Consider the following 14,481-nt stretch of genomic DNA (forward strand, 5'->3'; position numbering starts at 1 on the left):
AACAAAAAAAAGACTACAGTATAGTATAAGCATAACTTTTATATGCACTGTGAAACCAAAAAATTTGTATGCCTTGCTTTTTTGCAGTGGTCTGGAACCGAACCCTCAATATCTCTGAGGTATGCCTATATGGTATGAAAATCATGAAATTTAACATTGGTACAATACTGTTGTCTAATCCACAGTCAATATTTGAAATTTCGTTTGCCACAAGAATGTCCTTTTTTCCCCCCCTAAATATTTATTTATTTATTTATTTATTTATTTATTTGGTTGCATCAGGTCTTTGTTGCAACAGGTGGGCTCCTTAGTTGCGGCTCACCGGCTCCTTAGTTGTGGCATGCATGTGGCATCTAGTTCCCAGACCAGGGATCAAACCCAGGCCCCCTGCATTGGGAGCGCGGAGTCTTAACCACTGCGCCACCAGGGAAGTCCCCACAGTAATGTCTTTTATGGCCTTTTTGGTTTCTGGTCCAGGATCTATTGAAGGTCATGCATTGCATTTAATTGTCCTGTCTCCTTAATCTCTTTTTACCTAGAATGATTCCTCAGCCCTCGTGTTTCTGGACCTTGACATTTTTGAAGAGTATGGGCCAGTTATTTTGAAGATTGATTTTAATTTGGCTTTGTCTGGTGTTTCCTCCTGGTTTAGATTTAGGTTATACATTTTGGGCAGGAGTACCACAGGAGTGGTGTTGTATTCTTCTCCCTGCATCCTGTCAGGAGGCATGTGATGTCAGTTTGTCCTAGAATGGGTGATATGGTGGGAGTTTCTTGGGTCAGCTGGCTCCTCTCATGAGTGTGTTCCATAAAGACAGTGCAATAAGAGGAAAAACTTTTTGGTCCACCAGGACTCTGTAAGATGTGGCCTCGGGTCATGTAAACTCTTTTCCTTCCTCTGGATGATGAGCAAATGCCATATCTAGCATGCTTACTTAGGCTTCACAGAACACTATTTAATTCATAAATAATACTATATTGGTGTAGAAACAGACTCCCAGACTTAGAGAACAAACTTATGGTCACCAGGGGGGCAGGGTAGGGGGAGGGATAGATTAGGAGTTTGGGATTGACACACTGCTGTATTTAAAATGGATAACCAACAAGGACCTACTGTATAGCACAGGGAACTCTGCTCAATATTATGTAACAACCTAAATGGGAAAAGAATTTGAAAAAGAATAGACACATGTATATGTATAACTGAATCACTTTGCTGTACACCTGAAACTAACACAACATTGTTAATCATCTATACTCCAATATAAAATTTAAAAAAATGCTATATTTGTGTAGCTGTATATAGAGAGATAGAGTTTTTTAAAATTATTTATTTATTTATTTATTTATTTATTTATTTAACATCTTTATTGGAGTATAACTGTTTTACAATAGTGTGTTAGTTTCTCCTTTACAACAAAGTGAATCAGTTATACATATACATATGTTCCCATATCTCTTCCCTCTTGCGTCTCCCTCCCTCCCACCCTCCCTATCCCACCCCTCTAGGCGGTCACAAAGCACCGAGCTGATCTCCCCTGTGCTATGCGACTGCTTCCCACTAGCTAAGAGATAGAGTTTTGAAATGAAACTGTGATGCTTCCATCCATTGATTCTACTGTCGCCTCTTCCAGCACACTTAATCAGGAGTATACATATAAGGACTTCCCTGGTGGACCAGCGGTTAAGACTCTGCGCTTCCAATGCAGGGGGCGCGGGTTTGATCCCTGGTTGGGGAGCTAAGATCCCACATGCCGCGTGGTGTGGCAAAAAAAAAAAAAAAAGTATACATATAAATAATTGACTTAAGTTGGTGTAGAAGACCGTGGCTGAGAAAATAATAAAGCCAGGGAGAAAAATGCATACTGCAGGCCTCGTGTGGTTGCTAGAGGTGCCTGCAGTTTTGATTCTGAGACTTGGGGGGCTCGCGCTCGGAGGACGAGGTATGTTCAGTTAACAGGAGTCAAAGCATCCATCAGGGAAAGGCTCACCTGGTGTGGAGGAGAGGCAAAGTTTTTCCAGGTATAGAGGCCGAAGGGGGAGCTCTCCTGCTAATTCCCCATAAATGATCTAGACACTGCGATCTAGCAGTCCTCAAAAAGTCTCCCAACTGTGGACACCCGGAGTTCTAGAGAGAGGTTTTCTCTACCCTTCCTTGATCCTAGGTGGTGGCGTCATCTCAGAGAACCAGCCAGGAGCGGCTGCGGACCACAGGGCTACCCCGCGTACCCAGCTGGACTCAGGCATACAATTTAGAAAATCCAGAGTTGTAGCTTTTTGTTGGTGGTGTGTGTTTTGTTTTGTTTCCGTTTTTAAGAACAGGGCCCCCTTGGCACATCCTGACAAATGAAATTTAGAGGCGTTGGTCTTTGTTTTGTTTGGCTTGGGACCAGAATCTCCTTTTGAAAGTGTTTAAGAGCAGAGCTGTTTTGGTTTCCACCTCTCCTTACCTCCACCGCAGAGCTTATTCTTTTCTTGCCCAGAGATGACTCTGAACTACCTCACAGGGCTGAGAGACAACAGCCCAGAGACACAGATCCCTAACTTGTCCATCTGTTGGTTTTTTCAGAACTTTTCATTTCACCATAGTGTATGAAATACTCTGGCAGTTTCTCATGTAGTTCGAGCAGTAGCCCGAAGGAGATTTCTCTCACTTTGGAGCAGAGGCTAACTGCAGTGCTCACCACAGCCAGGATGCCCCAGAGGCCCCGGTCCCTGCCTCTCCCCCTGTGCCCCTCAGCCACGTGGGCCACCCTGTTTTGCTCAAGTACTCCAAGCCTACAGGTCAGGCCCCTTCCCACCTCAGGACCTTTGCACTTGTTCTCCCTCAGCCTAGTATGCCCCCCACCCCGATTTCTGCACTTCATCCAGATGTTTTTAGATCACACATTACCTCCTCAGGCACAGAAGGAATGCCTGTCTCAAATGGCTCTGCATTTGTTTGTTGAAAGCCCTTATCGTTAGAATTACACTATAAATTTGCTATGGTGTCTCCCCACTAGACTATAATCTCCTGAAGGGCCAGGGCCTTTCTGTCTTGTTCATCAGTATCTCTAGCACCTAGAAACAGGGCCTTGCACCTGCATGGGGCTCAGCAGATATTTGGTGAGTGAATATTTAAATGAAACTTGGAACACTGGAAAGAAAAAAATCATCCACAGGCTTACCATCCGAGCACCACCACTATTAGTATTTTGATACATTTTCATTTCAAAGGTAATTAGCCTTTTGGGGTCACTAGAAACCCTATAAGATCTAGGGGTACATGCATATAAGCACAAAGTCCCAGAATTTGACAAATAATTGTAGCAGATTTCTTAATCCTGCTACCCCTGGTTAAATTCTTGTTTTGTTTTGTTTTTTTTCCTGAGTACTCATGGCTGGATGCAAAACACCCACATCACCTTACTGTATTATTTCTGCTAATTTGATTGCTGAAGACTGGCTCTTTAATTTGCATTTCTGTGATTCCTTGTGAAGCTGATAATTTTTCCATGTTTGATTAGTAAATACATGCTCTCTTTCATAAATCGTTCCAATCCTTTGACTTATCTCTTGGAGTGTCTGTTGTATGAGCTCTTTTAATAATAAAGATGTTTACTAAAATGGCACGTAATAAAAATAAAACAGATTAAGAACCAGCAGCCCACACTGGCAGCTTCTTCTCGCTTCTTGTGGAACGCAGCTGTGGATTCATTTTCTGTTACTGAGCTTGGGTTGCCACACGTTGCACCTGGAGTAGTTTTAAAATCATTCAGGAAAGCTAACCAATAAAAAGCTACAATAAACTCTCTCCTGACTAATGAAAATAAATGCATGAATCAGAGTTTCCATTTCCTGCTGGGATAAAAGTATACCTATTGTCTGAAGATAATAAAACAAGAAAAGTTTTGGTTTTGCTGCTGTTGCCAGGCCATGGAATTAAATTCAAAGACACAAAGATAACTTTGTGAAGCAGCACAGTGAAGCACCCTATTTCCTCTTTTTTCCGAGTTAGGTCATTATTTGCCTAAATTCACTGCCTTCATAGATGTGCTTCCTGCCTGGCCACTTTTGATAAATCTTGAGATATCCCAGAAATCAGATGGAATCTGAGTAGCACATTCTGGTGCTGCTTTAGGTAGAAGAAATATGGTTTCTTTACAGCAAAAGGACCCAGATAAGTGAACATGCCAGAAAGATGTGATTTTTTTACTTTTCTCTAGCTTGTCCTGGATCTGTCAAAACCATGAAAACTGATGTTGAAATCCTTTAAATGCCAATAAAATATACCTTGTAGAGGATGCATTTGCTAGGAAAACATGAAAACCTAGGTTACAGGCATTTCCATCTTTATACCTAAGAGAGCAGAGTTGCCTGAATACTTGCACCCTGGTTTGTTGACTAGATTACTGTTTGGATGGGTAGACAGGATAGCAAATAGGAAAATCGTTTGCTGGTGCTAAAAATTCAGGGTTTCTTGTGAAGTAAATGCAGCTTGGGTCACAAGTCTAAAACTAGACCAGCTAGGGGCATCTGGAACACCCGAGGTCCACCTGTTCAGTTTTGGGGGCACTGGAAGTGATTTTAAGGTTTGAAGCCGAGAAAGTATGGCTGAATGCACAGGGATCCCAGAACTCTGTGCCTTATCAACTGAGCCAGCTGAGAAATTTCCTTTAGGTATTCTCACCCAGAACTGGAATAAAGGGCTCAGTGGGAAGTTGGGATAGTGCAGCTTCTTGGTTTAATACTTTACAGATTTTTGGAACCGAATGCACCCTGAAGTGAAAAGCTGCCTTTTTTTTTTTTTTTTTTTTTTGCTGACCTTGTTGGACGGCTAATACTGTTTCTGGGAAATAAGAGAAACAAGCGACTCATTGTTGGCAGGAGCTGAGAGAGGCGCAAGAAGGGCGAGAGACGTGTCTGCAGCCCTTTTCCCCCCTTCATTGTATCGTGACTGAGTCCAGGCTGGACTGAGGCTGGGTTTTTCTTTTCTACCTCCGTAGACATGTGTTTTCCATCAGACAGGGCTGCGTGACACCTGACATTGGCCAGTTCACATGAGTTAAGCCATGTACGGCCCATAAACAGAGAGGAAAAGACCCGCAGCTGCACCCAGACACTCTTGCTGCTGAAATGTTTTTGAAGCTTGGTGTGGCTGGGTCTGCATATATGTCAGATATGATTTACACCTGTATATTTTGGCTTCTATCTGTTGCATATCATTACTTCCCCAAAGCCGCTGTGGCCAGAAGGGCTAGTATTGCCTGATGGCGGCACCTCTTCTCCTTGAAACCTTCCTGAATTATGAAATGTAACTCTTCAGAGTTATCTGATTTTGTCTTTTTTTTTTTTTAAAGACTGAAGAAGAAAGCCCTATACCATTTTCTGTAAAACCAGATCACACAGGGTGTCACTGTCACATGTGATCCGTGTTGATTTCATCATTTTATAAGTAAATAAGTTAATTAGTCTGTGTTAGACCTTTTCATGAAATAGGGAAAAGGAAACTCCTCTTAATCCTTATCACCAAATTTAACTCAGTAAATATTTTTTGATTGCAGGACAGGGCAGTGATCGGTGGTCAATGCAGCTGATACCAGCCATGCATTCCAGCATATTCCGCGGGCTTCCTAGGTTTGTCACATCTATGCCTGTGATTTGTGCTGAGTCACTTAACCTTCCAAGTTTCTTCATTTCAAAAATGAGTGAATTGGCTTAAGTCAGTGGTTTTAAATTGTGTCCCAAGGCCCCATGCCAGGGTTTCAGGGGCATGTGAGAAGAAGCTAAGCTCAGTTAGTATTCAGTCTCCAAGAGCTGTGTCTGTTCAACATATTTTAAAACTTTGTTTAATATTTTGACACAAGAGTCGGGAAACGCCTGTAGGGAAAGCACAGTGAAAGCCAGATCAAGGAAATTTAGAGAAGAGAGTCAAAAGGGCTGCCATTTAAGTGCTCACTGGTACCAGCACAGGCCCCAGGCGTGTTGTGAATGAACCCCTGCACATGTGGGGTGTCTCTGCCTCTTGCCTTATATCAGGCTCTGGAGGAAGATCCTGCTGCTAAAAAGTAGAATTGAGAACGCTGGTCAAAATGGACTATAAGCCCCTTCCAGCCTGAACTTCTATGGTGATGCTTCAAAGTGGGGTAGATACATGGCCCCAGCTGTGCTGAGTGTGGGGGGGTTTGTAAACCACTAATGAGAAAACAGAGCAAAATGCAGTGGGTCCTGAACAGGGAACTATGTTCCGGAAGTAAAGAAAAAGCAGCAACAAAAGTCTAGTATTCATTAAATATTCACTTATAAGATTAGGGCAGTAATGATTCAAATGCATTCTCAAGAGAAAGAGTTGTGTCTGTGTGTGTGGTGGGGAGGAATTTCCAGTTTATTCTGAGTTTTTCTTCTTTATTATGTTTCTTTTAAATTAGAAGAAAGTCTATGCTGATCGTCTTCTTCCAAATGAACTGATATTTTACACCAATTTCTGACCCATAAACCCTGAAGTTTAGTTCGGGGAGAATGTATTTAGTGCCTACTGTATGATGCATCAGCAAGTCAGGTTTGAAATGCACTAAATTATTTTTGTTCTATGTTTATAAGGAACATCCGTATCATTGGGGTAGGTTCCAAGGGGCAGGGGGAGACTTGGCTCCTTCCTAGGTCTTATTTATAAAGAGCACAAATCCAGCCCCCAGGAAAAGTGAGAGTTCAAATCACAGGAAGAAAACACTTCAGTGTTTCTTAAAAGAGCTTCTGTTCTGTGTGTATAGCCCAACCCAGAATCCAACAGGAAAGATTTCCTGACTTTCAGACTTAACCAAGTACATGTTTACAAGTGGTGCAATGCAATGTCCTAAATAGTGCTTGATTTCCTCAAAAAGTTACAGAGTAAGTGCACGACTCATATTCCCTCTCCAATTACCAAGTTGTATGGGTACAAAAGGACAGCCAGCTAGTTGTAACCCATGGAGGACACACTGAGAGCTAATCTGGGCAGCCTGACTGTCATTCTAAATACCAAATGGTTATTTCATACGGGCTCTGGTTCTCTTTGTAAGGAAACACATTAGCGTGGAAATAGGAAACTTGGGTTCTACAGCCATGAGTTAGCTCTGGGGACACGGACATTCACAGGCTTAGGGTGACCAGCCATCCCATTTGCCTGGGACTCTCCTGGATTTAGCCCTGAAAGTCCTGTGTCCCAGGAAACCCGTTAGTCAAACTAGGACAACTGGTCACTCACTGTGACAGACCCGTTTCAGCATTTGTAGAGCAGGGACAGAGAATGGAGTGATCGTCAAGCTTCCAGTTGCTAACAGTCCATGATGCAGGAGAGCTTGTGTTGCCCTCTCATGGGTGTTTAGGTTTCTGGAATGTGTTTCTGATGCAATTTATATAAACGTATTAGCCCAAACGTCAAACTGAATTAAACACCTGTTCCAAATGGGAGGAGGAAGTTTCCCACATCCCAAATCAAGTGTATTACCCAAGGTGTGTACAGTATTCGAATGTTGCATATCCATCTACTTTGAGGAAACTGCAACCAGGTTTTCACAACAAGTCAGCCTCTTCAGAGCTCTTCCCACGCTCAAGGGGTGATGTTAGAAGGGTTCTTTGGAATGCTTGATGTTTTATCATAGAAGCTTGTAAAAAGAAAGAAACCCCAAAACTAAACTAAAAGGTTACTTTGAATATGTGGAACTGAAGTTCATTTAGCAAGATTCTGTTTACCACCCGTGAAAACTGAAGTACAAATTAAACCATCTTTGAGATTTTCCTGTTAAATCAACATTTGCTGGTGGAGAATTTCAGCAGATATTCTGGCAGTCTCTTATAACCCTTGCTTTCCCTGCATTTTGTTTTGTGTTGTTTTTCTGTTACTTTGTATCTTGAACAACAGTGGGTAACTAGCAAAAGGTATTTCTCTTTGCCCTCCCCAGACTCACATGTGCATCAGGGAGAAGGATTTGAAGGGAATAAAGTAATTTCTGTGTCTTTCTAGGGCTTAGGTGTGGCTTCTAGCCATTGGCAAGCTGGTTGTCCTTTCCATAATCTGCTCAGAGCCAGCCCCATGCAGGCCCGTGACAGGTTTTGTAGTTGAGCCTAATCTTGTGGTTTTGTTTTCTTCATTTGGCATTTGTGTGTGTGTGTGTGTGTGTGTGTGTGTGTGTGTGTGTGTGTGTGACCATAGCCTATTTTAAAAACAAGGGAAACAAGCCCAGGACACAGAAAAGCAAGCCACTGAACCTCTCCGAGGCCAGAAAGACATTTGTCAAACATTCCAGGAGGCCCGCTGGACAACCTGATTCCCTGGCCTCCCTCCTCGTCTGCAGCTCCTGGCTTGGGGAAGCTGCCCAAACACTTTGTCTGTGAGCTGTCTGTCGCTCTCTGTTCCTGCTGCTTGCTGCAAAAGGCAAAAGTTCAGGAGTGAAGCCTTTACCTTTTCCATGTCTGCTTCTTATACAACAAATGATGTATAGGCTTAGAACTGAGTCCAGGGACCTTCCTGGCCTCAAGCCTACTTGTGGGGCTTTGTAGACGTGACCAAGTGTGTTTGCTGGAGCAGGTCAGAGGGTGCACCCCCTCTGTACACCCCATTCCCATGCTGACCGTTTACTTCACCAAGGATACAATCATTAAATCAAAAGAGTGTTCATATCTCAGATGCTGTGAAGTTTTGTTTTTCTTGGTGTTTTCTTTTATATTGAATAATAGCAGTGTAATGGTTCTGGTTACATATCTGCAGAGCTTGCTTATGTTCAATTGCCAAACACAGAAGAGAAAGCCAATTATCAAAGAAGAAAGAAAAAAAAAGAGAAAAAGGAAAAGGAGATGAGAAGAATGAAAAACACATAAATGTGGATTTCAATTTAAATTCTGACTCTCTTGGAAGGAAAAAAAAAGAAGTCTCTGCTTTAGTGTTTTTTTTTTTCTGCTTTAGTTTTGATGCATTCCTGCTTCAATGGAGAAATCTTCTGTTTGGGTTATTCCTTTCTGTGGGGACTGGCAAAAGTCTAGAACTTGACTAGGTCTTTAGCCTTTTTGAGGCATTTAGTGGCAGTCTGCCCTTAACTGGTTTGGCCTCAGATACTGCATTTGAGATACTCTGCTTGTTTTCTTTCTTTCTTTTTTTTTTTTTAAACTGAACTATTCTCTCCCTAAAATGTTATGGAATATTATCCCAAGGAGTATTTTGTTCATTGCAAGTCTAGATGTTTTCCTTCCTGTGCTCTCCTGAGGACCTCCTCTCTGTTTATCTCTGTCTTGGGCCTCTTTCTTTTGCCTCTTTGTCTTTGAGTAGCTAGAACCTCAACCATCGGTGAAGTTCATGAGATTTAGCCTAATAAAAGATTCAAAAACAGTCTAAAATGAAACAACTAGAGGGAGGAGAGCGACAGGTTGAATCATAGGCACCTGGATTGAGTCAGGCAGGACACCTGGCTTCTAGGCCCTGGACCATTTTATGATCTTGAACAAATTCACTGTTTCTCTGGGTATTATTTCCTCACCTTCACAAGGAGACGTTGCACCAGGCAGGCTCTTAGTTTTGAGGATCTTGACTATATTTTAAGCCTTATTCACTGTTTTACAAATAATTTGGGGGTTACCTCCTTTCACTCCACCAAGAAAATATTTTGCATATTTGATGCATACATGACCGTGCTTTTGTTTTCTGTTTTTTACTTTCACATTTTTATGTTTTACATAAATAATAAATGCACACAGGAAAACTTCAAACAGTGCAGAAGAGGAAAAGGAAGATCTCCTCCCATCCTTGACACCCAGTTTCCTCTCCAGAGGCACCCACTGTTGTGTATTTTTCTAGAGAGATTTGCTGTGTATGTATTGGTATAATATGGATTCCTACTGCCTCCATTTTTCTAGTTACAAATAGTGGCATGCTCTTACATGCATTTCTTTTCCTTGGATTTTTTTTTTTTCCCTCTTCTAAACATTGTTTCTTAGAGATTGTTCCATAGAAGGACCTACAGAGCTTCTTTATTCTTCGGAATAGTCACATAGAGTTCCTCTGAATGAATGGATCATGATTTCTTATTGGTGGACACTGTTTTTGGTCTTTTGCTGTTATGGACAACACTATGGTGAATATTCTCATATAGACTTCTCTGTTGGTGGGCGTGCTTTATTTTGAAAACAAAGCCACTGGCTAAGTTCTACTCTTTTCCAGTCACTACAGTTAATAGCTGGAGAGGTTTAGTCTGAGTGTAGTCTGAATGGTCAAATCTAAATTAAAATGGAAGAAACCAGCATGTCCACCATGCCTCCCCAATGGATGGTCGCTGTAAGGGCTGGTGTTTCAAAGGCTCGCAAGGGTGTGGTTTTGGAAGAGATCTTCTCCAAGTCTTTGACTCCCCCAGATAAGGATGCAGACATCAATAAAACCTGCCAAGCAGTATCTGGACAGTGTGTGGAGTGGAGTAACAGAATCCTGTGTGAGTAGACTGACAATGCTGTCTCCCCAAGTTACGGCAGATAGTTCTGATACAATTGATTTTGTCACGTCAGTAAGTACCAGACCTGAGCCAGTTTTAATATTTTTCAAAGAATCTGAGTTATAAAAATTAACATAACCTCTGAACTGCTAACAAAAAAATTTAACATTTTTAAGCTTTTTCCTAACCTGGGGATTTCTGATATTGGAAATATTCAATTTACACATTTCTCTTATAGGCACAATTGGGTGGTTTTTTTTGTTGTTGTTGTTGCTTATAGGCGTTACATCAGAAAAATAGGAGCATACTTTTGCAGAAGGTTCAGAAACGACTGTGTCTGGAGATAATCACTATTCTTCCATCTAAGCTTCAGTCTCCTGGCCTGAAAGAGGTCTTATGAATTAAACCCTTCTGGATATCTGGACTTTGTCTTACTTGAATTGGTATTTAAGAGAACTTTTCCCCGATGACACAGTGTGTGCCCCATCCCTGACCCTCCCACCCAGGCCTTCAAATAGAGATTGTGATTATGCTCCAACAAGCTGTAGAAATTAAGTGCTTATTTCAGTTATTTTGGCATTGATCACAACTGTGCTTTTTTTCTCTTCTCAAACTAAGAACACAAGGAATGCCCAGCTGGTTTCAGTCATTCATCCCATCGTTTACTGAGTTTCCCTGTGTGCCAGGGATGGTGCCAAGAAATGAGAGTTCTTGGTGGTGGGCTTGATTCAGGAAGTGAAGCCCAAACTGGGGGGAATACTCCAGTATCTTACCTTGCCTTGAGTGACTTCCCTGGGATTGAGCAGAGTTGTGCATCTGTCCAGACTTTCCTTGAGCCCTTCCTAATTGTAACCTGAGCAACCTTTGTCCCAGGGCCCTGTTTTGAGTGCTTTGAGGGTCTGCTGTTTAAGTGGCGCTTCCTTGTGATCAACTGAAGGGAAACCGTGTGTAGAGGGGTTGCCTCAGTTTCAGTGATCGTTCCTGGTCTTCAGTTTCAGGTGTGGCAGAGGGCGGCCAAGGACAGTTGAAAGGGCAGGTGGACGGAGTGTCGGGGGTTCAACTGTGGCCCTGGTTCCACCTCTTTCTAAGCAGAGCACGCCCCTCACCTCCCTGGGTTTCACAAAATAAAAAGCTGGACTAGATGCTTTCCAGGAATCCTTACAAAGCCTAACATTCTAGTGCTCCACAGCCAAGCATAAAAACCCACCTCATTTCTTCACACGTTCCTTGTGAGTGCCTGTGAAGGCAGGAGCTGTTTATTCAACTACAAACCCAGTGCCCAGCACACAGTGGGAATGTGATAAAGACTTGAGTGAGTTATAAGTAAATTTCAAAAAAAAAAAAAAAAAAGTATTTTTACCCCACCTCTCCTCCCATCCAGAGGAAGTTCCTTTCATGGAATTAATTCTTCCTTAAGGAAACCAGTTCTTCTACAGAAAATCTTCAGTGTTGGTATTTTCTTTTCTTTTTTAAAATTTTACTGGCGTAGAGTTGATTTACAATGTTGTGTTGGTTTCAGGTGTATAGCATAGTGATTCAGTTATACATATACATATATTCATTCTTTTTCAGATTCTTTTCCCATATAGGTTATTACAGAATATTGAGTAGATTTCCCTGTGTTACACAGTAGGTCCTTGTTGATTCTCTATTTTATATATAGTAGTGTGTGTATGTTTATCCCAAACTCCTAATTTATGCCTCCCCCCTACGTTTCCCCTTTCATAACCATAAGTTTGTTTTCTAAGTCTGTGAGTCTGTTTCTGTTTTGTAAATAAGTTCATTTATATCATTTTTTAAAATTAGATTCCACATGAGTGATATTATATGGTATTTGTCTTTGTCTGACTTACTTCACTTAGTTTGATAATCTCTAGGCCCATCTGTATTGCTGCAAATGGCATTATTTCATTCTTTTTTATGGCTGAGTAATAGTCCATTGTATATATGTACCACATCTTCTTTATCTGTTCCTCTGTCCACGGACATTTAGGTTGCTTCCCTGTCTTGGCTATTGTAAATAGTGCTGCAGTGAACATTGGTGTGCACGTATCTTTTTGAGTTAAGGTTTTCTCCAGATATATGGCCAGGAGTGGGATTGCTGGATGATATGGTAGTTCTATTTTTAGTTTTTTAAGGAACCTCCGTTCTGTTCTGCATAGTGGTTATACCAATTTACATTCCTACCAACAGTGTAGGAGGGTTCCCTGGTACTTTCTTTCAATGTGTGTGTGTGTGTGTGTGTGTGTGTGTGTGTGTGTGTGTTTTCTACACATTCATTTAATACATAGTTGATTAGGCTAATTTAAAATTCATCTAAGAAAGTTTAGTTATAAAATACGTTCCCTTGTAATATCCATAACAAACTGAAGATCTGAAATATTTTCCTTTGAACTTTAAGTAAAGTATGCCAATAATTTTATCTTTGAAAGGTAGTGATACCAAATATAGCAAAAATTGAGCATTTCTTTTCCTCAGAAATGAAGTAAGTATATAAAATTACACATTGTTGCCTTTGGCCCTGACCTCGGAGCAAATAGACTGAAAAGCATGGTTTTCTTTATTGTAGGATATTACCCAGGCAGAAGTTAGGCAAATTTGACTGGTAAACTGTTCGGAGGAAAGCTAGCACTTTTTAAGACGCGTTTTTTGGTGGGGGTGTGTGGGGAGACACCAACTAGAGAATTTATGAAAGGATTACAAATTTTTTTTTTCTAAAGTGAAGTACTGCATGCCAAAATTTTAAATGTTGGTAAATGCAGACAAAAAGAAAGAAAATCCGTAAACTGTTTCAAACACTTCTTGTGGCTTTATCCAATCACAAACGCTGTTAACATTTTTATATAATTTCTTTCTCACAATAATTCTCACTAAATGATTCTCTCATTATTCACTAATAATTTCTCACTAAATAATTTCTTTGGGGCACCCTCTTTTAACAAAGCATGACTGGCATCCTGCTTTGTGTAGGTCCCTGATCTAGGTACCGTGTTTCACATGTCACTCGTCAATTCACTCATCCATCCTAAATATTATTTTCTACTCACCACCTATCAACGACCACATGCCCTCCTCAGCCCTGCCATCAGCATGCAGGTTAGATGAGACCGTGCACACATACCCCCAGGTGTCCTGGTGAAATTAGCTTTTATGTTGTGTCAACTTTTGTGGAATTTACTTACGGCCACGGTGTTCTATGAAAGGTTTAAAAGGTACTCTGGAACACAGGCAACATGTGAAATCAGGTTTTTAAAGGTGAGTCAGGAGAGGGGCCAGTGTCTGAGCCTCCATGAATTGAATTAAGGTAATAATTACTTCAACGGTAATGATTAACAGGAAGGTGCTTTGGAAGGAATCTCAGGAATCTACAGTGTAAAGCGCAAAGCATTCTGATGATCTCTTTTTGATAAGGTGCTGTGGTCCCCGGTCATTAACTCGCCCGTTCTTCCCTCCTGTAGTGATGAATCACCAGCACCAGCAGCAGATGGCACCCGGTTCCCTGAGCCAGCAGAGTCACCCTCCGCAGAACCCACCAGCAGGGCTCATGAATATCCCCAACGCGCTGACCACGCAACAGCAGCAGCAGCAGAAACTTCGGCTTCAGAGGATCCAGATGGAGAGAGAGAGGATTAGGATGCGTCAAGAGGAGCTCATGAGGCAGGTATGGCCTTCGGTGGGACCTGGGGGAGGCTTCGTGGCCTTTGGTGGCAAGACTAATGGGTAGGTATCTACTTGCCATCAGAGTAAATACAGCTTTCTCCAGAAGCATTAAAAGCCCCGAGCGCCGCTTCAGACTTCCAACATCTATTTGCACTGTCTTGAGAGCCAAACTTAGGTGAGTACGAGGGCTAGCTGTATCAGCACGGCTGCCTTTGGCTCTCACTGCTAATCACTAGAGGGAGAGAAAGAATATGTTCCGGTTATTTATTACTGTGTAATACATTATTGCAAAACTCAGTGCCCTAAAACAATAGCCATTGTATTATATCACGCCATTTCGTGGTCAGGAATTGGGGCAGGGCTCAGCTGGACTGTTCTCGTGCTGTAC

The 14,481-nt window shown here is 41.8% G+C and overlaps 1 protein-coding gene across 1 annotated transcript in view; it reads left to right on the forward strand.

The window, feature by feature from the left end:
• Positions 1–14,481, forward strand: part of WWTR1 (WW domain containing transcription regulator 1) — a 142,510-nt gene that overhangs the window by 101,994 nt on the left and 26,035 nt on the right. The window contains exon 4 of the mRNA XM_024131908.3: positions 13,892–14,094. Coding sequence (XP_023987676.1) covers positions 13,892–14,094 — 203 coding nt within the window. The remainder of the gene's footprint in view (positions 1–13,891; positions 14,095–14,481) is intronic.

This window comes from Physeter macrocephalus, chromosome 1 (genome assembly GCF_002837175.3).
Source record: "Physeter macrocephalus isolate SW-GA chromosome 1, ASM283717v5, whole genome shotgun sequence".
Lineage (NCBI taxonomy): Eukaryota > Metazoa > Chordata > Mammalia > Artiodactyla > Physeteridae > Physeter > Physeter macrocephalus.